The following is a 26,087-nucleotide window of genomic DNA, read 5'->3' as shown; positions in this document are numbered from 1 at the left end:
CCCTTAAAAAAAAAAAAAAAAAAAAAAAAAAGCAGCTTTTCACCAGCATGTCAACCAGTAGAAATCAGAACAGGTAGGAGGCGCAGAGAACAAGGAGAGAGGGAAGGGTTAAAGGCATCATCGCAGCCATTAGAGGGAAAAGTTGAAGCAATACAAGCACAGTAGACTTCTCTCCCCCCCCCCCTCCTCCTTCTTTCCCCCACTCCCCACTTCCCAAGCTGGATCAGTGTTTAGGGAGGGCAGTCATCATGCCATCCTGAGCAGCAGGAGCTGACGTTGGACGGAGCTGCCAGGTAGCTGAAAAAAGGCACAGAAAGCAGCTGATACCCACTTTTCAACAGGGCTTTTTTTTTTAGTCTGAATCTGGACTTCAAGCAACACAGTGCCTGAGACAGCTCATCTAAACCTCACTGTATTGCAATACTCGCTCTTTCCAAAGAAAAAGACTCCACTGAGTAGCAGAATGCTGCCAGTGCTGCAGCTAGGGCTACAATACAGAGCCTTTTTGTAACATTTTAAAATTTTCTTCTGTTCGTATACAGATACATACATACACACATATATAAATTCTTCCTTTTTTTGAGGGCACCTTTGGCTTTTGTTACCCTGATGTGACTTTTTCTTCATCTTGGAATGATGGGGATCTTTCTGGCTTATGTTGGATTCATTTTCTTTTCAGTTATGTATATTCAAGAAGGACTTTCTACCCAAGGTAAGACTGCTTATTGTCAAATATGTGCATGTGTGTTTTCTTGCTAAAACAGAGTGAGAACAGTATTTGGGGGAGGGGGGGAGAGGAGAAGATAAAAAAGAAGAAAAACAACCACTATGGAGAGGAGAAGAGGATGCCAAGCGTTAGGCTTAAATTTGGCTTAAAACGGTCTGTAAATAGGAACAGAAGGGAGAAGTTTCCCCAAAGTGAGAATAAAACAGACTTTTTTTACTTAGCTGCAATGAGAGAAATGAAGCACATTGCAAAAGAGTAAAGGACTGGTAGTGAATGGACATATACACGTTTTGGTTGTGCATGTTTGTACTTTTGTATGCATGCATACAATAAACACCTACCTGTGCATGCATAATTACTGCATTCACATCGAGTACCGGATGGCTAAATCTACTGCCTCCCTTAAAATATTGCAGTCTTCCTCGGCGCTGCGTCCCTTTCCCCTCCAATCACCCTGAGATCCTCAGTCAGACCTTCGTTTCCATTTGGTGACTATGTGTATTTCTCCAAGGGGAAAAAAAAAAAAAAAAAAAAAGAAAAGAAAAGAAAAGAAAAATCGACTTCTCTGAAGACCTCCCCGCCGCCGCCTTCCTCCTCGCCGAAAGGCGCGCCTTGCATTTCAAGCAGCCCCGGCGCTGCAAGAGCCAGTTGCTTGGGACCTCGAGGGCTGCGGCGGCGCTGTCAGCACCATGGACAGATCGCGCGGGGCCGCCCCCGCCCCCTGCCCACCGCCCCTGGTCCCCTGCCCGCCGCCTCCTGCCCGCCGCCCACTGCCCAGTCCCCCTGCCCTCTCCCGCCGCCCCCTGCCCAGTCCCCTTGCACCCTCCTCCCCGCCCGCCGCCCCTGCCCATGCTCGCTGCCGGCAGCTCCGCGGGGCCCTGCGAGCCCGGCGGGCTGTGCTTGGCGGGGCGGCAGGGGAGGGTGGTGGCGATATTCCCCTCCGCGTCCCCACACCACTCACACGCACTGACCAGGAAGGGAAGGAGGGGAAAAAAAAAAAAAAAAGAAACCCCCAAACTTGTTATAAGCGCCGTGTATGCAAAATGTAAAGCCCTTTTGTCTGTTTAAATAGGTGACCAACAATCGCCGACTGTAGGGGGGAGGGAGGAAGAAGGGACCTCGTGAAATAAAAAGCTATATCAGCTTTGTTGAGTATCTGTTTCCAAGCACAAGTGTAAGGGCAAAACATGTAAAACTGGTTGAGCGTATTCCCAAATTATCCCACCAGTTCCAGGTTAGGAAGACTGGATGAGGTGACAGAGGGGAGGAGACACTAGCAGTATTTCCTTTGCATAATATGCTCCAGCCAATCTGTAACAACACACAACAGAAAGCAACACTGCAGGGTCTTTCCAAAATTTCCTCTTCTTGAAACACAGGTTTTACTATGTTGTTCTGCTGTAGTCCTCTCTTGCTTGACTATCATTAGTTTCCCTAGCTTGCACAATTTTAAACTGAGTTATACAAAAGGCTGAGAAGGAAGTCAAGACTGAGACTTAAAGAAATATTGGTGTCCTGGACTATGCCCATTGGGATAACTTCCCAAACCTGGCAGTGGTACATTGAGACAGACAAATCCGGTCAAAGGACCAGTGTACAAAGGCGAAGGTTAGTTCTAGGAGTGTCCATCAGGACAAAGAATTAGAAGATGTATTGCTTCTTGATCTGATCATTTAAGTGGAGGGTCTCAGAAAAAATAAGTTACTTGAATAAAGCCTTTGAAATAAGCATTTTGATGAGTGGTCATAATCCACACCTCAGAACAGTGTCCCTCCTTATTATCTGTTTCAGCTAGCCACAGAAGGTTTAACAATTCACTTTTCAAGCTCAACCCCAAAAAATACAATAAATCAGCTAGCTTGATTTTTTTTCCTCTTCCAAATTGGTCTTGCACTAAACCGCTCAGTGAGTTTGGTGAAATACTGCATTCTGCCCTAGGGTATTTGGTCCTAATTACATGTAACTGTACAGAGCGATGGGAGCAAGTGGTGGGGTCTGTAGCATTCCCATGAGCAGAGCTTAGAGTACAAGGTGGATTTGTGTGTGCCTTGGGGAGAAAATGTAAACTTCAGTGATTGACCAGGGGAGTTAATGTGTGGGGAAAAGAGAGAAGCAGAAAAGAGAAGGAATGAGGAAAGGAAAACAGAGAAAAGAATTAAAAGGGGGGGGAGGGGGGAGACAGAAGGAAAAAGGCAACAGAAAATGGAGAGAACAAGTGGTGTGCAGATAACAGGATATCCCAGTAAGCTATGCATTTGTTTTGCAGCAAAATTCACTGAGTTCCCCCGAAATGTCACGGTCACTGAAGGGCAGAATGTGGAGATGTCGTGTGCTTTCCAAAGCGGCTCTGCTTCGGTGTACCTTGAAATTCAGTGGTGGTTTCTGCGGGCAGCTGAGGACCAAGAGGCTGGAGCCGAGGTGACAGGCACTCAGGTACTAATGTTCTGTGTGGGGTCCCCTTTCCAAGTGACCAAACCACCTGGGAACACCACAGGAGACGGGGTGGAGAGAAAGGGAAGGAAAGAGAGAAAGGGGGATGGGAGAATGAGGAAGGAGAGGTGGTTCCAGATCTCCCCAGGGACTTAATTTTGACCATGAAACAGCAGCGCAGGAACCTGCAGAGAAAAATACCCACTTCAAGCAATGGCACCTTTGGTGCCTGTCACTCTCAGGATGAAGCTAGGGACATTCACGAAATCACAAGGATTTCCAAAGTGTGATTTTTTTGTCTCTCTCATTTTCCCTTTGGAGAACAGCTGGTCAGGGACTGCTCCTTGCGGGAATTTTTATTTCCCGAACAGCAAGATCTTACATGGGCCCTCTGATTTACGGGTGGTGCAACCAAGTTTGCACCCTGTAATTCTGCATGCAGCTGCCACGGGAGTGCACACGCCTTTTGATTGGGGGGGGGGGGGGGGAGGACAAGCAAACAACTCAGAAAACAGGACAGTTTCAGCCTTCCAAGCCGGGGGGAGGCGGCCGTGTCCCGTAGCACTACCTCCCAGGGAGCCTCATCCCCCCCTCACCTCTCCCCAGCCAGCCCCGCACCGGTCGGGGAGCGCAGCCGCCCCGAAAAGACGCCCAAACGTTTGCTCCGTGCCTCGGCTGGAGCCCGACGAGGTGGCGGGGCCCCGCTCCACCCGAGGAGGAGGCCGGGCACTACCCCTCTGCCCGGGCCGCCGGACCTGCTGGGTGCCCCGGGCCCGGGCCGGCTCTGCCCGGCGTGGCCCGCAGGTGGCACACGCGGCACGCCGCTGCCCCGCGCCGGCCCGGGATCCGCGCCGGCGGCTCCGCGGCGGGGCGGGCGGGCGGGCGGCAGGCGACCCACGGCCGTCTCCTCTCCCTGCAGGTGGAGCTCTTGCCCGAGCGCGACTTGGACAGCGACGGCACCAAGATAAGTGTAAGTGCCCCCGCAGGAAGCCTCTGCCGCGCCGTGCGAGAGCGTCGCTGCAGCCTTCTCGGGCCGCAGGAGAAGGACGGGGAGGGCGAGAAAGAGGAAGAGAGAAGCCCCCCGGAACCGGGGAAGGCCCTGTGCGGCTCCCGGCCCCCAACCCCAGCAGCCGCCGAGAGCCCTGCCTGCAGCCGCGACCTCCTCGGGGCAGGCACACCAGGGGTGCGGTGAGGCTGCCCCCACCCCGCCGCCTCTTCACATCTGCTTTACGAACACAGGCCTGGGGGCTGCTGAAAGCCCAGTGCCCCTCTCTCCCCCTGCCTCCCTGCCCGGAGCAGAGGGTGCCAGGATAGCCCTTGCCTTCAGTGCCTGTGGCCCTGGGGATCCCAGGGGGTGGAAGCATCAGCAAGCGAGGCAAAGCCCGTGGGGTGGGCTTGCGGGTCCTCCATTTCCACCGAGGCAGGCAGACACCCCACATCCAGCCTTTTAGCTCTTGTCTCCAATTACCCTGGACAACTGCTGAGTCTGCCTGAGCCCTCCAAAGTTGGTCTTAAGGCCGAAATTTGGCTTTGAAGCTGCACTTTGTTTCAGTGTGGTGGACAGCTATTTAAATGGGTGTTTTCACAGCTTCATGCCCACTGGTAGAAAACAACCCTTTTTGTAGCTCAGAAAATCTTTGGACAAGACCACCTTGCTGGGAGTAATCTCTGTTCTTTGCCACGGACTCTCCTTCTGAGGAAAGTGGACTTCTGATACCAGAGATAACTATCTGCCATTTGGAGATCAAACCAAAACATCATCTCAAAGTTGTAAGCAACACTGTCCCAGCCCTTGACCAGGGAGAGGACACAGGGCCTTCTCCCATTGCAGACCCATAACCCAAGCCAGGCAAAGCAACAGCCCCAACCTCCAAAGAGCTCGGAGCCTGCTCCCTCAGCATCCCAAGAAACATATGGAAGTGGGGTCGTGGTGTGGTGCTCACTGCAGTGGAAACAGATACTTAGCAGATACTGCAGCCTGAGTATTTCCTATGAGTTCCGAAGGGGTTTTTCCCTCAGCCACAATCCCTTAGGAAGTGCCTTTCAGCAGCATCCAAGGCTTTAACTATCAGCAAAGCTTAAAATAGCAACAGATACAAGCATTTTTGTTTACTCCTCTCTTCGATGCCTACAAAAAATTAACCAAGTAATAAAAGATAGGTCTACAGTTAGGTATAGCTGAAGGGCATTTATAAATTAGAATAGATGCATGTTATATTCAGAATCATACATATTTTGGCCATACTAACATTTCCCATGATACTTTTCACCCTACATTATAAACCATTTGCGCCACAGACCACATCTCTAGCTACATTTGCAGACCACCTTACAAATGAGGACCAGATGTGGCCTTTCGAAAAAAAATCCACTAGACATACTGCTAGCAGCAAATTTATTCCTTATCAATGCTAGCTCATTCAAAATTCCCACAGCAATCCAGAAGATCTGTGACACAGTATGGACTGTAAAGCTTGTCCCATCTTTCAAGTAAAAAATCTCTCGTTCTCTCATTATGTATGCTAATCATTCATGATGGGGCATTTATACAGCGTTTCTATAAGCTTGTGTAAAACATATTTTATATTTGCAATAAAAAAGTCAACATTAGGTTGACAGTCTAAAGATACTTTCTATAAAAGCAGCCTTTTTTTTTTTTTCTTGGAGGCATACATAGAGTCTCTGTTAATATTAATGGTAATCATCTTCATGAAGAGGAGAATAAGCTTTTAAGTGCATTTGATAAATTCTTATCAAGAAATGATAAAATATGGAAACTGGGTTTTTAAACTGTGCTGAAATACACCACTTCTATTGATTTTAAATGATAACTAGCTATAAATTGAAACCACATTTGCATGCTGTCTGCAATCATTTCTAAATTTTAAATGCAAACCCCCAAACAAATTCTGCTCTCTATTAGGGCTATGCAATACTGCTAACTTTGCAGATAAACATATGGGGGCAAGTGAAGGCAGAATATGACCTACAGATCTCTTTCCATTCAGATGGCTCATACAAAACTTCTCTAATCCTCTTGCTTAGGAGCTGCTCAGTAGAGATCTATTATTATTGAATATGGTTTAAATAACTATCCAGTACTTTCTGTGTAATTAATATTGCATATGTTTTGCCTGAAAGCATGCAATCCATACTTTCAACTCAGTTTGCCAAATATAAATTCAGAGCTGGAAATAACACTATAGGCTGCAAAGACCATCCACTACCTTAGAGCAGTAATGTATTCACAAGTATTGCTCTTCAATTTATCAAGCAGGCAGAATAACTGCTTTGCCAACACTGGTGACTACAGTATGCCAAGCTATCAGAAGCAATGTGTTGAATAATCATCAATAACATGTGCCTAGTTTCAGTCTAACTGTTCGCCATTTTTGTGATCTGCCATATAGTCATTACCCTGTCATTTATATGCTACAAAGTAACATTTGCGTCTATATTTATACAATGGTGGAATTAAAGCAGATTCTAGAGTTCTTCAAAACTCAAGCTTTCTGTCCCACTGAATCCCTTTCACTGGCTTCCTGTGAGGCAAGAGATATTAATCTAGATACAAAGTAATAGCCAATTAATTAAATATAAATTCTCTAAAGTAATGAACATACAGAAAGGAATCTGTTACCTTCCCTAATGTGTCTTAATACCTATCAGACATTTCTGGATGCCTAATTTACTCATGTGTGTTTTAATTATGTGAGACAAAAATATGTTACATTACCCTCAGATATTAAAAGCAACTAAAGATAAATCAGGAGTCTGATTTTAGCTGACAGCTTCTAAAATGATCTTGGATATGAGTTGCTTTGTATTCTCAAATCATAGAAATGATATATGACTTCTAATAAGTACACACTTATATAAATGAGATGAAAGGAACTACCTCACACAAGATGTCTTGTTGTGGTTAATAAACAAAAAATACCAAAGGTTCAGACACACCTGATGGGGACAAATTGACTGACAAATATGCAATTTCAATATAGTGAGGAGTACAAGCTAATCTAATAAATTGTTAAAGAAGTTCAAATATTGGCAAACAGCTCCAACAAAGTTGTTAATGCAGTGGTTCAAAAGCTGAATTATTCAATAAAGCCAACTAATTGGAAAGGTTTAACTGAAGAAATGCATAGATATTAGGTCTATATAAGAGCACTCATTAAGAATGTTCATGATCTTAAGCAATTAACTGGAATGAGCAAGGTAGTCTGGGCTGTTTGTCTGAGGCCAGTTAACATTTCAGACCATACCATCTAAACAGTTTGGGAAAGAAGACATCAGATATCCTTACAGAAGCAAATAGTCAAACCTATCCCTGATGTAACTTCCCTGCAGTAAGCATAAACACACCACTGATTAATCTGGCACTTGGTCTTCTCTGGATAGGCTCTACATCAGTAGAGTCTTCCCAGAGAAAGAATTGTAACAGCTGATATCTTGTTTTTTGTTCTTGGAAAATTTGCAGACAGTGAAAGTACAAGGGAATGACATCTCCCACAAGCTGCAGATTTCAAAAGTGAGAAAAAAGGATGAAGGCTTGTATGAGTGCAGGGTGACAGATGCCAACTACGGAGACCTTCAGGAATACAAGGCACAGGCATTTCTCAAAGTCAATGCTAACAGTCACTCTCGGCGAATGCAAGCCTTTGAGGCATCTCCAATGTGGCTGCAAGACATGAAACCTCGCAAAAACATCTCAGCAGCTGTTCCAAGTAGCATCCACAACTCTGCCAATCAGCGTGTGCGTGCCACTTCCAGTCCTGAAGCAGCAGCCAAAATCCCCAAACAAAGTCCACAATCAGGTATGGTAAAGCATTTTGAGCTTTTCATTTGATTGCTTACCAGCATGTAAAAGGAGGCTAACTCAACAAGATAACCAGGAGTTGTGACTAGAAAGATTGTGATGCTCATTTATTCCTCCTTCTTCCTGGCCCAGTCATTCCTGGCATCTCCTTACCTTCTAAAAGATGAAAAAAAAGCTTTTGGGCAAAAGAAACAACAACAACAAAAAAAAAAACCACCAATAAATTCCTGTATGTGTAATTCATCTCACCTGGCTTTATCCATCTAAGGTTAGGTCTTTAATCTAAGTTTAGTATTCCCTGTAATCAGGAGAGAGAGAGAGGCATGTCAAGTGAATGATTAATCCCATTTTATGATGGCTGTGCACGACAAATGAAATGAAACACCCATCAGGTAGTGTTTCTTCCTAGATTAATTTAGTTCAGTCACCTAACTTTTATACCTCTAACATTAGGTGAAATGAACCTACTTTTAGTATCAGTCCTATTTTCAAAAGGAATTAGACTTCTAAATGTCTAAGCAGACCACAGATATGCACTTTTTTATGGGGTTTCGACAATTTTTTTTCTCTTATATAGATTTTGGGAAGAGTTTCACAGGGAATGCAGGTTTGTCATCTTTAGCAGTGTGACCATACATTTTGAATCAAGCGTTAAAATGGCAATGCCTCAACCATTTGCCACATCGAAACTGACTACTACACGTTTGTTTGGAAAATTTCATACATCATTGTATAAATGACCTATATTGCTTATCTTTGCATTTGCTATGCTGATACAGTAAATTCTACAGTTATGCAAAGGTACATGGATCTACAGGAGGTGAGACTGTTCACTGCTGTATGATGGCAGTAGAGAGATGGACAGGATAAAGAAATTTGACATGTTGTAAATGATCAAAATTTTTCTGGAAAACAAGTTGTGCAAGTTAAAGCATCTCTGGGTTATTTCTGTTCATACTGAGGTCCCGTCTTAGCAAGACAGGTGGTCACCACCTAGCTTAAAACACATAGTGAAAGCTAACCCAGTTTGTTCTAATTCTTCATTTTTCTGCTGGCAAATGCCATGTCATCGAAACCAAAACTGGGAATACAACAAATTTCATAGCACACCTATTGTTAAATCACTTTTGTCTTACAGGCAAACTATTAGAGAAAAAAACATTTTGATAATATATTTACAGAATGGAACAATCTGATTATTCATATGAAAATTATTGTTATTGCTATTATAAAAGATGATGCACAGACTGTCACCATTTTACCTCTGTATATGCTAAAATCTTTTTTATTATTATTATTTAAAACTTACATTTAGTTCTCTTCCAATTGATTTAAAACCATCATTTTACAATTACTGTCCTTTCACAGAAATGTGTAAACCTCTTATTTTACAATTGAATCATACATAGAATTGTCCATAAAATGAAAACTCTGCTTTCTGGTCAGTGCTACGTGAAATCAGTTAAACTAGTCACAAGCTTGAGAACTCTACAGCTACAGATGACACTGAATTGGCGCCAAAGTGTGCACACGACAGCTAATCCATTAAATCACTTGGATATACAATTGAATTTATAATATTGTTTATGCCTTTGGTCCCCCCTATGTCTTCCCTGATTATTGGGCATTTGTTATCTGTGAATTAGTAGGTTATAACATGAAAAGGTCTCTTTAAAGATCATTAAAAACTTCATCTCCTTTTTTTTACCTGAGCAAAGATTACTGTAGATCAAGTATAGACAATCCCAATCATAAAGAATTTAAAAATTAAATATATTAAAACACAGTTTATTTCATTTGTTTTCTGATGGAACACAAATTAATGCTGCATTCATCAGAGCTGAAACTCATCTGCTGAAGAAACAAACATTATACCAGGAAAGCATATGAGGCTTAATTACAATTTAACAGTCACTTGCTACACAGTAATTACTGGTGATATTTTTCTTGAGCAACAGTTTAACTTTCACGAACAAAGATTTACTTTCCTTTTCTGGAGAAAACTTGGGCCTGATTTTCCAGCGTTAGTCTGATTTTGATTTTACCTCCATTTTACACTCATTCTACACTGATACAAATACCTACAGAAGCAGAAGGCAGTGGGGGGTTTTAGCTCTAAGTAACTTTGAGGAGCAGTTTCAGCTGAGGAAGGAGACACATCAGTTGTGAGACATCAGAAAAGCAGAAAGGAGATGGCAAAGATAGGCAGGAATGCTGTGAGTATTCTTTCTTTATACGGTATCTAATCAATGTACCTTCCTTATACTTTCAAAGAGGAAATTCCTTTCTTCTTAAATATTGTGCAAACTATACTTGCATGCATGAGACCGCTGTGTGATTATATTACATACCAGAAATACATCCATCCAACCTAGAACACAGAAAGAGGGTTTAACACAAAATTAGCATTATTACCCAGATGTTTGTGTCTGAAAGACACAGTGAGTGACTGTGATGTGTTTATTCATGGTGAGTAATACATTGACTTTGGCAACACTGTCTGAAGAGAGTAGTATCAACCATAGGTAACTATGTCAAACATCCACCAATATTAGAGAGCCAGCGTATGGTTACTAATGGCAAGCAATAAATTTTCCTAACATGTTCACAGATTATTACAAAATCCTTTTTACAGTAGAGGGAAACATGACACTGGGAAATTATTGGGAAAGCAGCATTCAGCTGTTTCTGAAGAACTCAGCTACAAACATAAGTAGATTGACTCTGATGATATGAATATTTTGTCCCCAAAATTTATATTTGAAAGGCAGAAAACACTATTTAACTCGTCCATGCTGAAGCATACTGCAGAATTCTGCATAATTCCAGTTATTTGTTATCAATACATTTTTATTAGGTAGCTCTAGAAAAGCAGTTGACAGTCATTGCCATTTTGAAGTATCAGCATTTGTCAACCGAACAGCTATTTCTGCCATTCTCTCACCCAAAAGGGAGAATATCTGTGATAACTGTCAAGAGGCTATACAGCCAGGGTTGGCAAATTAACGCAATACGAGGTTCATTTTGCGCTACTCTGAAAAGTGAGTATCAAAAAGCCCCCATTTGTTATCTCTAGAGTAATGGGGATTCAATACAGAAATAAAAAAACTAAAGAGAATATCTCCCCCAAATAGTCTTTAGATAATATACTGAGAAGCATTAAAGGTCTAAATCAAAGTTAAGGAAGTCAGGAAAGCAAAAGTCAAAGCTAACACAGCTTGACCCTTTCATTTCACATTCATGGGCTGCAGTAAATGAAGTAAGCCATCACAGCATAACAGGAATCTGAGTAATATGACAGGCTAATCTGCATATATTCAGAAAATGTCCTATGTAGGTGGAGTGGTAGACATTTTTTTTCTGCATAATTCATAACAACATATCTTAGTCCAAAGGTAAAAATACAGAGTTACCACAGGGTCCTGTGACTCTAGGCAATGTTTCAATTAACTGGGGTCTAAGAGCCAAAATTAATTCAGCCCAGGTGAAAGGAAGCCAAATAATCTACAGGCTATGCCAAATCTCGCTGTTTCATGGATATAAACCTAGCGTAACTCTGCTAGCCGCATTCAAGTCACTCAACATCTATAGCAATGCAAAGGGCTGCAGAATTTGATGTGCTGAGAATGTGCACGTCGCTCAAACTCCTCCTGTTCTGCCAAGGCTCTGATAAAGCATTCAAAACCATTAGCTGCTTTCCAGACTTGGGCAGCTCAGGCTCAGAGAACTCAAAAGGGAATAGCTGCAAATGAGGAAGGGCCGTTAGGCCCAATTTCTGACTGCTTACACGCAGCTGATTTGTAGCAACCTTTTGTTCTTTCCTAAAGTAACAAATTCAACCATTGACCTAACGACATGCCAAAACTGTTCCTCTGATGATGGCAGAGTTGCAGTGAGTGACTTGAAAAGCAGCATGAAGGAGAAGGTGGTCTTTACCTAAGACAGAACAACCTGGATTCTTGGAAGCATAAACCACATCAACAACCTGATCAACAGGCACGAATGCAAAAGAAGAGGATGAGAATGTATTTCTTGAGTCTGCTGATACTGATAAACAAATGACATTCCTTCCAGCCTCCATTTTATCTACAGAATTCAGGAATTCATTATTACCAACCTATTACAAGCACATTTTTTATGTCCAATTTGGAATCTTCTGGGATATACACCAACTTCTTTTTTTTTTTTCTTTTTTGGTACATCTCTTTTTAAAGCCATGGCACAGAAAGCTCTGGAGGCTCTAACCTCCGCCAAGGGGACAGCTGACATTACTGTTTACTTCACTGAGAGAAAGACTGGTTTTTGAAACTGCTTTTTTAGAAGCTGAATACCCACAAGGCTAGGAGGCACCAACTGTCATTGCAATTGTCACATTGCAGAAAGCCTATCGCTGTTTTCTTAAGACTCCATGAAAGCAAAAGCAAAATGAGAGTTTTGTCCTTCTTGTTCTGACTCTTACTCAGCAGCAGTTCTCAGAAATTCCTACAAAAAGATGACACAGAGAGTATCCCATTTTACACCTGTATACATTACAATCTTTATTTTTTATTTGAAACTTGCAATTAATTCTCTTTTCCTGAAATGGATCCACTCCATTTTTTTAGCTCTTCTGAAATAATGGAATAAATTATAACCATTTTAATTCATGTAGACGTATTAGCCAGTTAGTTGTTGACATTGAAGTTGTAAGGAGCTTCTGAGAAGTGCTACTCTACTCCAAGTAACTTCACTGGCAAAGCAAGGAGGTCATGACAGGCACTAAAAACATTTTTCAGGCCGGGATTTCCAAAGGAGAATGAACTCGCCACTACCGTAGGTTTCTTTCAAAAAACATCATACTTAATTTCTAATATGTGTACACTTAAGGATAGAAACAAATGTATACATTTAAATTCCTACTCCTAGTACTTAGTCCAACTGAATTTAGTAACAAAATAAACACCACTTGCAGAGGAGTTGGAGTTCTGTCATCACAAATTAAAAACAGAACCCATAAATCATGCAAGATGGTATCTACTGTCCTTTATCCTTTTTTTGTAGCAATCTCTCACTGACATTGCCACTCACTGATATTACAGCATTGCAAACTTTCTCTTCCTCTCACAAAAACAGATTCAAAAACTGAGGGGAGAAAGCACTCCCCAGCCGGTATGTGTGCATTTTTGTTGTTCTAAGCGTTTTAGCAATTGCTCAATCCCACGTGCTCAGGCCAGACTGAGTTCTGGGCATGCTTAGTTTCAAACATATCCTCCCTGAAATTAGGGAGACTATTTGCATTCTTAATCATGCCCATGGTTAAGCACTATGGCTGAACTCTAGAAGAAAATCATGGTCTTCTAACATTTGTTGAGACAATCATGGATTCTGACCTCCACAGATACATATATGGCATCTTCACTGTACAATCCATACCCCTGGTGCTTGTAAAGAAACCTTCATACCCTTAGATAATCACAATCAAGGGTAAGAGGGAATTTTAGAAAGGGGGTTATGGCAGATCAGAATCAGCCTACTAAAGGAAAGGGGATCCCCTGGCAGATTTCGTTTTTTATTAGACAGACATAACCTGGACTATTGCTGAACAGCTGCTTTTTCAAATAACTTACAGGTTCTGTGTATGAAAACATGGAAAACTGTCTTTGAATGCTGCACTAGATATCTGCCTCCCATGAAGTCAATCCAGAAACAGTGAGGACAAACACAGCAGGAACTATATATTCAAAGTGAAAGAAACTCATCTCACCCTTTTTCCATCTACACTGTTGTTTATCTATGCATATGTATATTGAGATCTTTCCTATTTTGTTAGTGTCCTTACCCATATATTTGGTTATTCATCTACCATTGCTGTGTATGCACTTAATCCCATCTCTTCCTTTTATTTTAGCTATTTAAAATGAATCTTTTAGAGTCACCTCACCTCTAGAACAAAACTGATAAATAAGAATGTGGTACAGGGCCCCACAGAAATTCACTGAGTAGAGGAATCACAGTTACGATGACATGACGTGCCTGATACAACTTTCTTTGGTAATTAACTGCTGGAAAGACTGCAGATGGGCCACACAGTTAGTAAAGACGAAAAGAAAAGAAAAGAAAAGAAAAGAAAAGAAAAGAAAAGAAAAGAAAAGAAAAGAAAAGAAAAGAAAAGAAAGAGAAGAAAAAAAAAGTTGTATATGAGCTGTTTGTCAGCTAACTCAAATTGCTTTTCATTGCTGCGCAATCGGGCAGCTTGCACTGGGTCATCAGAGATTGCAGCGTATGTGACAGGGCCTGCTTTTGAAATAACTGATGGGATTTCCTTGCTTCAGAACAAAACCCGTTTGTTACTTGATGCATATACAGCAAAGCAGAGGACATTTTTGCTTGTTTCAGATGGGAAGCGGGAAGCTTCCTGTCTATGATGCATTACTTCATTCCAAAATTCCTTTGTATCACTTATAATTTTAAAAGAATGGCTTGAATTATCTGCTGGTTGAAATGGATACAACTCCACTGAAGCCAAAAGAATGGCATTTATTTACAATAGCAGAAAATTTGGCTCAAGCATGAGGATAAGAATGAATACTCTCCCAACTCATAAAGTGAGGGTGAATCATAAGAAGAATCCAAGCTTTACTCAGCTCGTACCATCTGAAGAAGCTTAGAACAGCAAAGCTGTCTGCAAACAGAATGAAGGGAAGGAAAAAAACCTGAAAACTGCTATTTTCAACTCATTCAGATTCAGGGCTGGGGAGTTGTTTTTGTTCCGTCATTTTTTGTGTGTGTTTGGTTTTTTCCTTTCACTTTGATGGACTTTCTTCCAGTGTTTCTCTTTGAAACCTCAGCCTAGACTAGCTAGAAAGCTCAATGCTCTTAGTATTTGCTTAGTCTCTGAACAGGGATTTTCAATTTGACTAAATAATTCACAAGCTTCAGAGATATTCCAGACGCATAACCTTTTTTACATCTAGAGTAATAATTAACTAATCCTGCTTCGCTGATGATAAAGCTGGATGTCATGTTGAAGAACAGCTGATGATCTTTCCCCTGGCTTTGTGAAGAGAAGACTCTGCCCCAACTCCTACGTTTTACCTTATCATAAGGACGTTGCTGTCATACTTTTGGGCAGTGCAATTTGCTATCCTGTCTGTTTATGGGTGTTGCAGTCTGATCCACCTCACTGAAGTCTATCCCCCATCCACTGATAAATGCTACTGTCTTGGAACGAAGCTGCCTAATGTACTGAAAAGAATAAAAAGATGAAAGCTAACTGCCACAGCCACCATTCCCAGCCCTTCACACATAGGATCTGTTCACTCATCAACAGCAACAAAAACGCAGATAGCAAATCATAACACTGCTTTTGCTTCCAGTGGTATTTCTGCTGCTGTTATTCCCTCAGCTACTAGTGTTGTCAATGACACTGAGGGAGGTTTCTGGCCACCAAATCACAGTCACCACAAAAGAGCCATACCTATTGACAAAACAAGGAAGGGGAAGAAGAAGAAAACCCCTGTTAAACATGACTACAGGGCCCACTTTCTCCACTTCATCCTGTGTGACTGAACAAAGTGTTAAATGGACAAGGTATTTTGTCAAGGAGCAAAAATAAAATCATTATGAAGTCAAGAACTGGCACTAAGTTAAAGCTATCTCACAGAGAGCTTAATTTTCAGATGGTGCAAAATCCTTCAGTAAAGTAATACTGATTAGTACTGTTGGAGAATATGGCTACACAGCATCATGTCCATCTGAAACTCTTACCTGCCAAAACGACAGCTCAAACATCTATTTGATGTTGTGTTTAATCCTTCATAGGCATACAATATGCATTAATCAGCGGCTGTCCTATACCCAAGGAGTCTTTGAATAATGAAGAACAACATTTCATGACAATGATTGCTCCCATACCTCAGAATTTGGAAGAAAATGGTAAAAAAAAATCTGAAATAAAGGTAGAAAATTCAAAAATTTAGAATGTGAAGAAGATGAAATTAATACAGGATTCAGCACAAATCCTTCAAGCTTCCTTTTAAAAATCCACCATTTTTGAACAAGTGCACAGTGGTTGTAGTGGTGATAGCAAGTTGTATGTCTTTACTTGTATCACAGTAAAAGCAAGGGTGAAGGTTATGACTCGTGAACTCTAAGTTAGCTCCTACAGTTTAAGATGTTGCTGCTCTGAAGTTTTTGCCTTGCCCTGGATCAGCAGTTATTGCGCCAAACCAGGATGGGAGAAGCAAACAGGTGCCAGCTCCTCAGCTCTCCCACTTCACAGTCTTGAGTTAAGTCTTGAATTAAGCCAGTGGACTATGACAGATGATAAACTAAAACATCGTGTTGTTTAATGAAACAGATGTAGAGGTGGCACACATTTGCCTCTGTCACTCCTACTATGGGGGTTTTAATTTCTAAAAGAGGGGGAGGTAGAGAGATGGAGGCACTAACATCTTAAACTGCTCCAGCTAAAACCATTAAGAGCACATGAGTCACAGCCCTTAGAGAGAGGTATGCTCTGTTAGTCAGAGGCATTGTTCTAATCTCTATAACAACTACATTATCCATCAGGCAAACAAAGGATTAGAAGAATGGTCCCTGCCTCAAAACACAATCCCAGAATCAGACAGAAGAAAACAGACTGATTAGTTGGATGGGTACAGATAAATGGGAGCTTAGTTGAATTCCGTGAAAATAGCTCTTATTTGGAATGATATAAATAGAAGGAGATCAGGTTGACTGTATGTTAAACACAAGCCTAAGCAGTGTCAGGTGTGAAAAGTGAGCAAAGGGATTGAGTATCTCATGCTGAAGTATTTATGAAGAATGATAATTTTCCTTCTACCTGTCTTACAATAAGCCTCTTTGTATATGTTTTTCTTGGTATGACACTGCTGTTGAACATGACAGAGTAAAATTAAGGACCATCCTACTTAAGACTTCTTGTAATAGATGAAAAGATGAACAGAATGTGAAAAGCACAGGAGAAGGAAGAGATAAGTTCAATTATATTTTTCTTCAAATAAAACTTACTTTTTGTAAGTAACTTTAAGATATCTTTCAGAAATGGCACTGTTACCAGTTTAACTGTAATGTTGCATATATCATGTAATGCTGCATATATCAAATAGACAGATATTTACCTGTATTACAAAAATACTGAGCAATTTTTGGATGGAGCCATGTTTAGCTACAACAGTAGAAGGGGGGTACTAACAAAAAAATCAATTCAAGAAGAATTTTGGTTAACAGCTGAAGTTGCCACCTTCATTCCAGATGGGGCATAACTACATACAAGTAAAGGGATGAGGATGGGTTACCACAGGTCAGCCACAGAAGCTTGCATTTACTGTGGAATCAGCCATTTCACACAGATAAACAGAAGTGCACTGGTTTAGCCATTTTTCTGTCATGCATTAAAAAAATGTCTAAGACATTTTATATCCATGGTTTTCTGGTGTAGGATGAGGCAGAAAGGTGTTCAGTGTTGATAAGAGCAGCCATAAAACATGCTGCCAATGGTTCTCAAACAATAGGATTAACACCACCAATTAACCAAATTAGGGCTTGCATTTGTTTGAGCTTACCCCTCCTCTTCAGCTTTAACTATTGTAATGGGCACTGACATGGGGTTGCTTCTCACACTAGTTCAAATAGCTGACACCAGTGTTCCACAGATGTTGTGCAGACACCTCTACTTGCAACCCCTTTCCCCCAAAGTACTCCCTTACTGAAATAGAAACAGCTGAAGTCAATGGATTACTTACACATGTGAAGAGACATTCAGGGTAAAAAAATTACAGGCTGAAATACTAAATAAAGGGAGAGAATTAGCATATCCACTACAAATGGCTGATGAGAGCCACAGACACAGGGAATATCATTCTCTGAAGAATAATCAAGGAAGTTTGGGTATCAAGACAAGAAAATCCACAGTATAGCAATGAAAGTACTTATAGTTGTACAGGCACTGAACAGTTCAGAGACTTCAAGAACCCACTCCTTGGCTGAAAGCATGAAATTTGAGGCAGTTGAGCACTAAAAAAAGTTTAAACTGCTAGAAGGAGGAACATACTTCTGGGTATACCTAAAGATGAAAGCTGTGTGTCTTAGGTTCAAAAATCATTTTGACTCTGACACACTCCATCTTGCATATCACCTGCCCATCAGAGGCAATTCAACTGCACCCCATTTCACCAAACACATATCTAATCTAATTTACTTCTCTCAACTTGCTTAAGACTCCCATGTGAAAAATGTTAAGGAAACTGAAATTTCAGGAACTGAATTTTTCATGGGATAGTCTGTCCAGATTCCTAGACTCACTTTCAGACCAAAACAACTTAGATTAGTTTTTGAGAAGCATTTGAACAAAACTTAGGATAACTGCTAGAGAAAGTAAAGACACTCACAAAACCAAAGTAGTATTTTGTATGTCAAGACTTCCTAATCATGCTAGTATGAAAAGTATAATTTAATTCTCAATTATTTATTAATGCAATTTAAACAAAGCTATATATTAAAACAGAAGAAACTGCATTGACGGGAATGGGAATTGTGAATTACATGACAAAGGAGATGAGAATCAGAGAACAAACAAAAATTACACTACAGGTAGACTAAGCCAATTAGATTATCCAGTTCATTTTCCCAAAGCCATGTTTTTGAATTCAACAGCATATTTTGGGCTATTCTCATCAGAACAGTATGAAAATCTACAAACATTGATGCATTTCCCACTTCAGTTAGATGTTTTAGGATTTCAGCCCTCCCTTCTTCCAGTCCAAGCTAAAAGGATGACATGGTCAGGTTGATTGACATGAAGGATTATTTTACCTTCTTCACAGTGAATGCTGGGGTGGGAAGTGCAAATGACTGGTGGCCCAAGTAGGAAGCCTGTTTGCAGTCAAGGGTTAAATAATGAGGGATGAACAAGAACACTGCTTGAACATTAAAAAGAAAAGAGTGACTCGGAGATACATTGCAGAGGTGGAACAAGACTTAAATGTGGCCTTGGGTATGGGCTGAGGTAACAGAATATGTAGAAAACAGCCAGAATGTAAAATCCCACTTTTGGTCACACCAGTATAACAATAAGTCTTCTTTCCTTCTCCTCGGCATTGTGAAATTGCATAAGTCATTCAAATTTCCACTCATCTGCAATATCTAATTTGGCTAAAAATTTTTTTCCTTTTTTTCTCTTCATACTGCTATCTATTGTCCTTTCATAGATTTACTGGGACTTTTTATGGACCACTGCTTGAAACAAAGTATCATTTTACTACATGCTGCCTATGTTTGAAGTCTCCTCAGGTCCTTCTCACAAGTGTTCCCATCTCATTTCTCATTAGAACATGGCTTTAGGCATAGCTAGGAGCAAGTTAAAGGCTGTGACCTGTCCCAACCCAGAAAGAGCTCCAGGAGTTATAGTGGCACAAACCTTTCGCACAGGTCTCTCCTCTGCTCAGAGCTTGGAGTGCTGCTACTTTCTTTTATGCTGTGGGAGCACCCAACACCTCTATTTGCCCTGGCGCCTTTCCCAGCGAAAGCTAGGGAATAACCAGGATTCCATTCTTCTTCCTCACCGGCTCTTCTGGGCATCGCTGGCAAAAAGGAACACACAGCAGACAAGTAGGGCTACACATGGGACACAAAGTCTAAGTAGACTTCATGGAAACTCAATACATAGGGTAGTCTAAGTTCCTATCAATTTATCTACTGCTTTAGCTGCTCTTCTTACAAAATGTTAAAAAATTTAGAAATTTAGACTTTTTTTGTGTGGCATGCAAGATGAATTTATTTGCTCTCTGTGGGACATTCATCCAAGACAGTGATGAGCAGTTCACACTGTTTAAGACTGATAGAAGTCTGACTAGTATACAGCCAATGGAGAATAGTAGACTGGAAGCCTCAGCTAAAATACCTACATTAGAAGGCTTGAATACGATACCCACTTCTCCCCCTTTTTTGTTTATTTCCCCCAAATTTAACAGAAGTGATTGGCTCTTAAAATACACATTAGAAGTAATTCCCCTGAGGAGGAAAAGGGGGACCTTATATTTATTAAAGGGAAATTTTCTTTCCGAATGTGTGTATATATTCCAGCTGTACAGAAGAGCTACATGTAATTATGATTTCTGTAATTCAGAAGAATAAACAAAGACAGCAATTGGTAGGTCAGAGAGAAAGAATGTATTTATTTCAAACTTGTGTGAGATATATTCAGATCGAATTTGAGAGAGAAACAAGTCTACTTGGTGTCACCTATCTTTATGGACTCAAACCTGCAAAGGCCTTTCAATAAATCTATGATTCATGAATTTCCCCAATAAGATTACAGCAGGTATTTCATGATCTTTTACTTATTTTACATAGAAATCATGCAAAATTATGACTTCCAATGGTTTTAACTGGGCTTGACAATAAGGCTATTTCAAATCGAACACTAAGGAGCAAAACTGACTGTTGCAGAACAGCAAGCCACACACTTCAAAAATGGAAGAAAATGTCAGCATAAGTTCCTGAAAAGCAAAACTGCCAAATTCGTCACATCGCTGTGATTTCAGAAGCCAATAATATAATGAAATTACTTGGTATTCAGCACAAGCAGAGAAGGAACCCCTTCACCTGAGATATATTTAAGGACTGTTCAGCATCATGTGATACATAGAGAGAATCCAGGATGGATTGTTGTGTGACTAGCTGTATTTTTCCTGTACTGGTCAGCACAAAACCAGGACCCTGCTTGGGCATTAGTTTTTTCTTGTGATCACTGGCTTAGTATTTAAAGGAAGCATAAGGATAACCTCGCTAAACTTACATGATGAATAAAATATTAAAGCAGAGCTGTAGAATTCACAAATTCACTCTGTAGGATAACAGACTATTCACTGTAAGCAAAACTTTAAGAATTCAATTTTCATAGTTTAATAGCTCTGATTGATAGGTATTGAGAATCAGAGTGCAGTAGACTACTACATCCAGCATCCTTCCAGACCTTAGCAAGCCCAAGGTATGCCAACATGCTAGATCCTTGCAGATGCAAACTGCTTGCTAACCAATGTGAGTAAGCATGTAAGGTACTCTTACAAACAGCACATTCTAAAACTGTACAACCTAAAGCAGCTGCTCAGTTGATAAATTGGTGTTTTGTCCATTTGTGAAAAATAAATAGGCAAAATTACAAAACCAGCATTAGCTTTTCTCTGCTTGCCTCCTCAAATCCCACATATTTTTATGCAAATTTTGTCTGATCAGTACCTTAGTGGAAGCAAGGAATGATAATCATGCAGGCATCCTAACTAGCTTTTTGATCACCTCCATTATGGGTTTACTTAAAATTTACAGCTTCTGCTGATATGCAATATTTTATACTGAGACACTACAAAATTAATCTTATTAACAGAATAAAATTTATGTTTAGCCATTTGATGCATACAGTAAAGAAATCTGGCTCTGCATTTGTGGCATAGGTTATTTAATTATTTAAGCAATAAGGCCACAATTATTTATTGCTATTATTTTCTTTTCTTAGTTCTCCTGGCATTTAAATAAACCCCAATTTGAATAAATCACAGCTTCAAAGAGTTTAATGGCATGAACCACTCTTTCACACTGTTACACAGAAATTTCTCTCATGATCACACGCCTTTGGCAAAACAGCATTTTTTAATAGGAAAAAGGGTAAACATTTCACTTACTTACATTTGCCCTTTTTGATGCATGTCAGTGGTAGGACACAAAAAAAAACACGTGGGCATTCACCTTTTCTCTTCTCACAGCAAGAATTTCTCTGGATCCCAGTGGCTGATGGGCCACAGTGAGAATCCCTGACCCACACAAGTAGGCTTTGACTAAAAATGTTGAAATGATATATGCATACACACTACCATTCTTCTTCTGGGTTACTATCTTTGAGGGTAACACAATTATAGACCAACTTTGCTCAGTACTCTTGACCTGCAATAAAATCTCTTTTACCTTTCGCTATGTTAATTAGGAAATAATGTTAGAAATGACAGGGAAATGAGTAACTGATTTAGCAAATCCACAGCCCCATCAACAGTTTTGTACTTACTGTGCTCACAGTCCCAATGATACTATTCAAGTCCTGATCAGAACTGTACAACAAAAGTGAATCTGTATAAAAATTCTGAATTTGGATACTCTGTATTTTGGAGACATTTGGATTTGGATTCTGATCTGAAATTTGCCTCTAACTTAAGTGTAAAAGAATGGAAATAAATTTCTCATTTAAACACCCTAGGGCTTCTGGGGAAATCTAGATTTGCAGTTAAAATGGAAATTCCACACCTGTTTCTCTTAGCTGATCCTTTATCAAGATGGAAACCAAAATAATAGAAGATGAACAAATATAGACAGAACAGGAAAAGGAAGAAATCTAAAATAGCTACTTTGTGTAGCTAGCTTGGGTAGCATAGTTTTACTGTGTTATTATTCTACATTTGCAGCTTTCACCCTTCCAAAAACTAAAGAGATATCTGAGTTCATGAGAGTACAAAGAAAAATCTTTTCTGCATCTGTGGAAAAAAGCAAACCTGAGTATACATAAACTCTTATTGTATTTCATAAAGCACCATTGAAAAGATAAGAGTGCACCTAGTAGGCATACTTGCTGCATATCAATTTTATTGAGGATGAGGAATCACTGAAAATGCATCAGTTTGGGTTAGACAGCATTTTGCAAACTATTTAAAAGCAGTAAATAAGGCCCTGATATGGCATTAGGATACACTAATCAGTTCGTGAAACCATGTAAAGCACACTGCACACTGTATTATCTAAAGTGATTTCCAACAATCCTAACAGCTGCCTTCTTCACTTAGAGACTGAAATTTTTTAGCAGTACTTCCCCCAAGTACTTTTCTCATGTGTTCCCTATTGCTTCAACTTGCACTTACTGTATATACGCTGACCTAAATTCCTTTCAAGATAAAGACAAACAAACTCACTGTTTGCAGAAGAACATGCATGTACAACATGTGACACAACTGGAAGGAGATGGGAATTTATACAATGACTGAATGATATATAAAAAAAAGTCATCATGTGTATGCAATATGTGACCCCCAACTTTATTGAAGAAAGCAAAACAAAACAAAAACCAAAGAATGCTTTGCCTGCAAATATTATGGTGCTGCTTTTTTCCACCATGAAACAGTTTAAGTCAAATATATTTTGTATCATACTGTTTCTCTTCTACACATTACAGCTTTCAAATTCTCAAATTACAATGTCATTAATTGTTTTTTAAAAAAAGCCATTTTAACAAATATCCATGAGACTCTTGTGAGTATTTATCCTTATTTGTGTTCTGTATATTTCATGCAGAGGAAATATATCTTTAAAGACCTCTTAAGAGAAATACACTGCTCAAGACTATTTTATTTGATTGAAAAAATATTTAAACAAAAATAGGACGAGTGAAAATAATTCAATATAACATAAAGTGATCTAACAATAAAAAAAGGTGCTAAGTTCTGTCAGGGGAAGAAAAACATTTATAAAGATCTGCCAAATGACAGATTTTATGTCTTATATAAAAGAGAGAATAAAGCCATGCCACAATAAAATTGAAAACAGAAATTAAATTCAACCTGTGGGCTCAAGCACAGAAATACTACCTGTATGAGAACAAGCCACAAGAAGAAGTCCCAGCAAATTTGCATGTGTGCTTGTTTGAAGGCTCAATTTCCTAATGCAGAGCATGTGCTTTGAGAAGCCCAGAAAACTACTGCAGCCTAGTACGGGTAGGCTAGCGCTATCGGACGGGCAAGAGAAAACCGGGCTTCTGTCTCCTATCTACTTTCAGCAGGAACTGAGCACACGCTTCCCTCAGACTTCTTCAAAAAGTTCAGTCGTGTCTTTAAGACATGGCTCTATTCAAAAGTTAATATTCATTCAGAAATTCAGTTCACACATGGATGATTGAAATATAACTGTTTTACCTCTGAAGCTCTTGTGTATGTTACAGAGGGCTAAGAGTCTTTTACAGCAACTACTATATATGCAATGTCTCACACCATGCATTTACGAAAGGAAGCAGTATTCAGAAATCTAGGATTTAGTTTAACCCCCTTTCTGAAGGGGAAAACTTCCAAAAGACAGGAAATGAAACACTTCTTGCTACACTTATAAATACAGTTAGCAGATGTGGAAGAATGTTTTACTGATATGTGTCTGAAAACTCAAAGGAAAATGAGCATTTGCCTTGAGTTCTTTTTGCTTTCGTTATGATGAGAAGATACACAAGCTTTGGGGGGCTGCAATAGAATTCAGCATTCAATTTATTACTAAGTTCTTCATAAAAGTAACTTAAACATGATTAATAGATTTTTTAAAAAATAATGTTATTAAAAGTCCAGCACTGTTATTGACAGTGTATAACATTGTTCTGTTACAGATTTGATGTCCATAACCATCAATAGCACTCATTCTCTACAAATTTACCACACAGTCATAAAATCTATTAATCATGCATTAACCTGTTAGAGTTTTTATTTATGGTATAACCAAATTCAGTTTATGGTTTTCACCTCAAGTACTATGTTTCAAATTCTGAATGTAATTATGCTATAGGGAGTTATCAAGCACTAAGACTTGGTATGTAAGATATCTAAATATTCACGTCCCGGGTGTGCCAACATTTCAGTTTCATTAGAGTAGTTCTGAATATTTTTATTCTGACAACATCCTTCAAATATAATACCATGTTTTGAGAAATAATGATATATACCATTGCTTTCATAGGTTTCTAGACAGAAAACAAAAAATCTGGGAAAATACAGTTTCTCAAAAATAAATACAGTTCCAGCCTTTTGGCATTCTGTTTCCCCTTGTAAATAGCACAGCTGCTTTCCAGCATCTCCTCTGTTGCTCAAGGAAAGACTAGGTAGCCACTAGACGGCTTGTTTGTTAGCAGCCACTGAGGTCCCTGGCCACTGCTAGAAATGCCTTTGTAAAGAATGCTCGGAGGTGGAAGGTGGTTGTTCCTCTTGGTATACGGTTACTGTGGTACAGTGTTCAAAAAAGACAGACAAGAAACAAAAGCAAAGCAATACTGACAAACCTCCCTGGGACTGAAATACTTTGTGTTGTCACTTGCAGTGCATGCCAAGACATTCATGGGCACCAGAGCCAACCTGGCGAACTAATTAATATATAAATGTATGTGTTTAAAACAGCCTTATAAGGAGCATTGGAAATCTGCAAGATGAGCGAATATCTTATAACTTCTTCCGCAGGTGCGAGGATAGCTACAAGCCATGGACTTTCTGTCCTGCTTCTTGTTTGTGGCTTTGTGAAGGGTGCTTTGCTTTAATCTAAAAGTGCTGACTTTTTCCAATATCACTTTCTCTTCTTAAAGCAAAGAGCAAATCGCCTGTAAAATCCACGGAGCGGACAGCAAAGTTGACCCTAACCTCCAACCACCACTCTGCACCCAATGTACTCTAAATCTCTACACAAGGAGCACCTTCTTCAGGAAGTACAAACAAAAATACTAAATAAATAAATAAATAAATAAATATTATAAAAAGAAGAGGATACCACACATTTTCTTGATAGATCTTATTTTCTTTGGCGTATCACTGACCTTTTATTTGAAGAGAACTGGTGTGATGTAATAGGACATTTTGTAACAGCAAGACCTAGCTTCCTTTTCTTTCAGCAAGTAGAAGCCTCATATTCTTGACTTCTCAGGGGTCGGTCTGCGAGTCATCAGTATTATAAAATTAACCATGGATGACATTTAGTTTCCTACACTGAAAGAATCGTTCCAGTCGGGAAGCAAACAGAGGCCAAATAATGAAACAGAACATACTGAATCAACGTCAACCCTGATAAAACACCTCACAAACTTTGTCAAAAAGTCTTTTTTTTTTTTTTTTTTTTTTTTTGCATGAGGAATAGTGAGGAAAAAGAAACCCTAGAAAGCAGCTAAACACACTAGAGGGCATTTTTTCTGGAAAACAAACGAGGGTGTTTTTCTTTTAGTTTTTTTTTTCTTCCCTATCATTCTTCCCCGTGGGTTTTTTTCCCTCCTTTTTTGGTTTGTTTCTTGTTCAATGGTGGCATTTGCTGACTTAGGCCAACCCCTGACGACCGAGTGGA

The 26,087-nt window shown here is 40.0% G+C and overlaps 1 protein-coding gene across 1 annotated transcript; it reads left to right on the top strand.

Annotated features, from left to right (window-relative positions):
* Positions 1–633: 633 nt before the first annotated feature.
* On the top strand, positions 634–25,430 carry VSTM2A (V-set and transmembrane domain containing 2A). Its single transcript, XM_013952773.2, has 5 exons — positions 634–712; positions 2,994–3,160; positions 4,077–4,127; positions 7,638–7,974; positions 25,342–25,430. The coding sequence occupies exons 1-5, from the start codon at positions 634–636 to the stop codon at positions 25,428–25,430; spliced, it is 723 nt and encodes a 240-aa protein (XP_013808227.1).
* The last annotated feature ends 657 nt before the right edge of the window (positions 25,431–26,087 follow it).

The sequence above is a fragment of the Apteryx mantelli genome, chromosome 2 (genome assembly GCF_036417845.1).
Source record: "Apteryx mantelli isolate bAptMan1 chromosome 2, bAptMan1.hap1, whole genome shotgun sequence".
Taxonomy (NCBI): Eukaryota; Metazoa; Chordata; class Aves; order Apterygiformes; family Apterygidae; genus Apteryx; species Apteryx mantelli.
The sequence above is the reverse complement of the archived record's forward strand: the minus strand, read 5'-3'. Positions and strand labels throughout refer to the sequence as shown.